This window comes from Trichogramma pretiosum, unplaced genomic scaffold, assembly GCF_000599845.2.
Source record: "Trichogramma pretiosum strain Unisexual culture from Peru unplaced genomic scaffold, Tpre_2.0 scaffold157, whole genome shotgun sequence".
Lineage (NCBI taxonomy): Eukaryota > Metazoa > Arthropoda > Insecta > Hymenoptera > Trichogrammatidae > Trichogramma > Trichogramma pretiosum.
Window position 1 is genome coordinate 65,129 of NW_019640826.1, and position 5,313 is coordinate 70,441.

The 5,313-nt window shown below is 31.1% G+C and overlaps 1 protein-coding gene across 1 annotated transcript; it reads right to left on the reverse strand.

Annotated features, from left to right (window-relative positions):
• Positions 1–274: 274 nt before the first annotated feature.
• Positions 275–1,731, reverse strand: LOC106648433 (ribosomal RNA small subunit methyltransferase NEP1). The gene is made up of 4 exons (XM_014365341.1): positions 1,500–1,731; positions 908–1,151; positions 603–811; positions 275–537 (listed from the first exon to the last, which is right to left on the reverse strand). Exons 1-4 carry the CDS (start codon positions 1,644–1,646, stop codon positions 424–426), a joined length of 714 nt encoding a protein of 237 aa, XP_014220827.1. The 5' UTR covers positions 1,647–1,731; the 3' UTR covers positions 275–423.
• Positions 1,732–5,313: the final 3,582 nt, after the last annotated feature.

Consider the following 5,313-nt stretch of genomic DNA (forward strand, 5'->3'; position numbering starts at 1 on the left):
CGCGACGTCTGCCGAGAGCAGTTTGTAGGCGCATGCGCGTTACAAAAAGTACCACCATTCGCGACTGGCTTCGGCTTGTTATTATATAGATAATATCGCAACGTAACCGTTGACAAAAATATACGCTATCGACTACACTAGTCAGTGCAAATAACGCACACGATTATCCATCGAATTTTGTACGCATACTCCATCTATCGAGCTCTAGTGGAATTTTTCATGCGTAGCTGAATTTAATTTTGAGTAGATTTGAGAATCAGAAATAAGAAACAGATTTTCAATTTTACATTCATTTTTACTATGAACATATGTACAATACGTTAGATTTATAAAATCTATAACTATTTATGCAAAAATAAACGCTTATAACACTAGCTATACATTTTCAAAACAATTCTTTGAAATTAATTATAACTCATTAAGTTAAACTATCCCCCATTTTTCTTCAAATCCTGAGCAAATTTTACTACAAGTTATAGCAGCAGAAAGTGGATAGTTGCTCACTGAGACTGTGTCTTCGGCGTAACTCGGTTCAATCTAGAATTAAAAATTTATTTAATTGTTACATAAATTGTATTTAATTTAAAAAAAAGTAAACTCACTTGACCATGAGCCATAGCTCCTATGACAATTGCAATAGGCTCATCAGATGGTACCAAATCACGTGGATTGACTACTTTTTTAGCACTGAAAGACATGGCAATTTTTTGACAGCCTACAGGTAAATGATCCGTAATTGGATTCTTTATAATTTTGAGCAATTTAACTTTTCCCTCTGATGATTTGACATGATATTTGTGAAGTAATTGTACTGTAAACAATAATCAAAATCAATTAAATGTTCTGTCTATAAAAAAGATACTCACATATGAGCCATGAAATTAAGGTAATTGATTGTTTTATTTACCCATTAAACCAGCAAAGCGTTTAAATGTCCTTGGTATCCTAGTTTGAGGATTTACTTCAATCAGCACATTTTTTTCTGTATGAATATAAACTTGCAGCAAGCCTGCTCTATTTAAAGGACTATCCATAAGCATTAAAAGGCACTGATGAGTTATATCTGGACGACTACTGCCAGGTTCACGATTACTTTTTTTTAAAATATGTGCATGGTCATCGCAGTTCAACAATTGAAAACTGTTATTAACCTGCAAAAATTAATTATTTACGATAGTTAAAAATTAATCTTAAAATAATTATTAAAATTGGCTTAAAATAAAATCAGAATTATAGTGAGGTATCTAATTTTCTTTATAATTATAAATTTTAATTTCCATGTAAAATACAGTTTGAGTAACCCTTACGTCCTACATGACGTAATATCAATAAATTGAATTACATTATTTCTTCTGTAATTTTATCATATGATTTGATAATCATTCAATAATTAAAAACAACAAAAAAATCTAGATTTTTTAAAAATTATTTGCAAAAATAACAGTTCCGACTTAATATTAATGTTAATCACAGTAGTTGCATAAAAAATATTTACATACCTTTACAGATTCCAATTGAGCTTTTTCTAAGATAACTATCAATCTTTTGTCTTGTTTTTGTTTTTTTATTGCATTTTTCATAAGATGTTGAGGCAATTTCGTGTCAAACTCTTCTTCAGCAGACCTTTTTGAATTAGCTTTTGGCATTTTGAACTAAGTTAATGTTATTTGCAGAAAAGATATAATAAGGGTTAGAAAAATGTCATGAGGTAGAAAATGTACATGTGGTCTGGTATTTTTCGCTCGTATTATGGGCTATGGTGTAAAGTACTAGTGGCGCTCTGATGCTAGAGTTCAGAAATCTCAATTCCTACTTTACCAATAGTACAAGAACCGCCACTTTCAAAATAATATAGTATAAGTGTTAAAAGTCACGAAAAGTATACTATTGAATGAATTCAAAGTAACTTAAGAGGACATTTCATCTCTAAACTAATAAAATATATAATTTTTTGAAGGTTTATTTTTAATGGAAGAAAAAGTCAAATCTAAATCAAACTTTTTACACTTACTTTAACAGCCTTAAAATATATGAAAGTTTTTTTTTAGTTTTTTAGCGGTCTCGGGTCGTCTCTTACGACTATTTTTTTGAAACAGCATTTTTCAAGTTGGCCCACACAATTAAAGAAAAGCTATTCATTTTATCATTCTGAAATTCTGACGAAATACTCTGCACAAGTTTCTGCTCAGAATGAATAATAATGGAAAAAAATATTTTTATCGACACAATATTTTTAGAGTTAAGTGATAAACAATTTTCAAAAAAAATGTCGATTCTCAAAAAAATGATGCCATTTCGTTATTTTTTAACCAAAGTTTTTCATTCTAATTCATTCTGAGCAATAACATGAGCAGATTGTTGCCTTAAAATTTCAGAACAATAAAATCAACGATTTTCTGAAGTAATTGTAGCAGACGACATTGGGTGATAAAAAATAAAATAAAATTTTTTTGATGTAGTATGGTCAATGAAGTATGTGCAAAAAGTTTCATTGAACTAAATTTTTTTCTTCCATTAAAAAAAATCTCTTAAAAAAATTTTTTTTCTAATTTGGAGGGGCAAGGTCCTCTCTTAATTTATGATCGTTGCAAAATTATCTTCATATCCAGTGGCCTGAAAATCGCTCTTCCCGCTTTTTGCATAGTGAGGGAAGTAGTGGAACGTTGTATGTATAAGCATAGGAATTCCGGTGTTCCAACGATCGCTGGTATGAAAAATAGCGTACAGGCCTAAGCCGCGAAAAAAGCAAGCCCCAGAGCGAGTATTCAACTAATTACAAAAAAAATTGTCCGTTTGTACGTCTGTCTGTCTGTCTGTATGAATATAATCTGTGGTAGTATTTTCCCTACTCTCAAATTTGGCACTCTTATCCTGTCCCTCTCCTCCATCACTTTCATTTTCTAATTTCCGTTTCTCAAGGGTTATTTTGGAGATAAATTATAAACTCTTGGGTTATTTGCAATTTGTAATTGTTGGTCTATTATGGTTGATAGAGATACTTGAATAATAATTAACTTTTCAAGTTGTTGCATTGAAAATGATAAAACTATATATGGTTGATTCTCCCGAAATCTGCTTTTTCGGGTATGGAAAACGAAAAAATGGTAAAAATTTTTTTGTCATATTGAACGGCGCGAACTAGTTTACCCTTTTTTAAACCATAAAATATGAATAATTATTGAATCTGGGGCTTTGAGATTTCGTTTTACGAAAACTATGTCCGATTTTATGCTTAAAATCGACTATTTTCGGTTACGGAGGTGACACACACGGAGGTGACAAATCGCTGCTTTGATCAACTATGTAAGAAAAATAAGAAACGCACAAAATTTTCCGCACAACCCGAAATTCGGTCATGAAAAACGAGTCTTTTAACGGGGCGAGCGGTTAAAAAGAATGATCATAGCTCGAGATATTCATGTCCACGGAGGTGACCGTTTTTTTGACGCACGTGAATTTTTCAATAGAATAATTATCGCAGCATCGATAAAATGTAAAATTTGAACCCGCAACCTACACCAATCGAAAGCTGGGTTATAATACTTGCCATTTACGTACCTAGCGACATCAAAAATGAGTTAGCGACCCAAAGCAGGCGGTATGTTTGAAATTATTCAGAAGCATGATTAAAATCCGAGACATTTTTCAATTGCGTGGGAAATTTTTTTAAAACATTTTTCAAACCCCTAAAATAGACTTAAACTTTGCTCTGGATGTATAGAAGCTGGTCTCATAGTTATTATAGGGTCAGGTGCTAATGAGAATGCATGGTACATGCAAATAGAGTTGATTTTGAGATGTAGACATGCCACGGAGGTGACATTTGGCATGTATATCTTCACGGCAAATTTAACTGACCCTAAAAAATTGAAATATTTATGTCCTATCATGAAGAATACAACAATATTGAATGAATGACCGAGCCAGTTTTGGCTCATCTTCACTAGTTTAAGAATATGGCATAAAGACATGCAAAAAGCAGATTTCAGGAGAATCAACCATATAAGTATAAAATTATGATTGGATTCAAAAGTTCTAAAAAATTTATTCACAAACATTTATAGTATCCAATAGTCTTTTAAGTAATTGTTTTTATGGAAAGGCTCGTTAAATATGATAAACCTGCAAGTACTCGATAATGGCGTGCTTTTATTTAAATAGATAGTAATTAAAATTACATTTTGATAGGATTTATTATTTTTTCACTCTTTGCAACATTAAATTTTCAGAGAAAATTTTTAGCTGCTCTTATAAATTATCAAATTTGTTTTCCATGGTTCTACACCTAACGGACAATACACTAAAATAGGCCTTTCGGTATTTGACTACTTGCAATCAATTCCCATAATTTCCATGTAACTATTTTAACTCAATTTTCACGAACTTATACATTTGAAGGCATAAGATGAATATTCTAATTTTCTACTGTTCAAGAAAAATTCACCTTTTACTTACTCATAGAAAATACCCATAACGTCCAAAATGCTTTCCGCAGTGCAAAATGCTGTAAGTTTTTTCAAATGATCACACACACTTGACCAAAAAAAGTGGTAAGACTTTTAAAAAAGTTATTATAGCCAAACAATGAGAATCGTACATTTTTGACCACCCTACTAAGCCGTCAATGATCCTGAACTAAAAACTTGGTTACATTTTTATTTTCGAGTTCTGAAATAATTGTAAATCAAACGTACTTTACTTTAATAATACTCAAAAATGTAACTATTATGTAATCATTTAATTTTAAGCCTATAACACAAACATGAGATAGTCCAAAATAGAGAAATGATTAGGAACATTTATGAATAAAGTCTGCAAGAATGAGTCCATATCGAGTCAATTGGGGACAAGATGATGTTTCAAGTTGATATTTGAACGCCCATTTGAATGGCCATATTAATCGAAATAGTTGACATTTTTTTTCTTAATAGTAATATTTGTTGATACTACACCTGATTGCCAAAAACTACCCAAGCTCTGAAATTCTTATTACATTACTTTTTTCATAATACCAAATATTGTGTTATAAATATTGTATTATCACTTGCTGCATGATCCTGAAGCGAGTTCTTCATCAATTTTAATCTATGGGGTCTCAAAATCTTCAGAAAAGTATTTTCTTACCCTGAAACGAAGCAGAATTTGGAAAAATGGTAAACAACTTAATGTACAAGTCAAAATATGACAAATTTTAAGAAAATCAATGTTTTGTCAACGTTAAATGCCACATTTAAGCTCTTGGAAGAGAAGCAAACATTTTTTTCAAAATTGTGCTCCAGTTAAGTGGAAGAGAGTAATTTTCTGCATACTTTG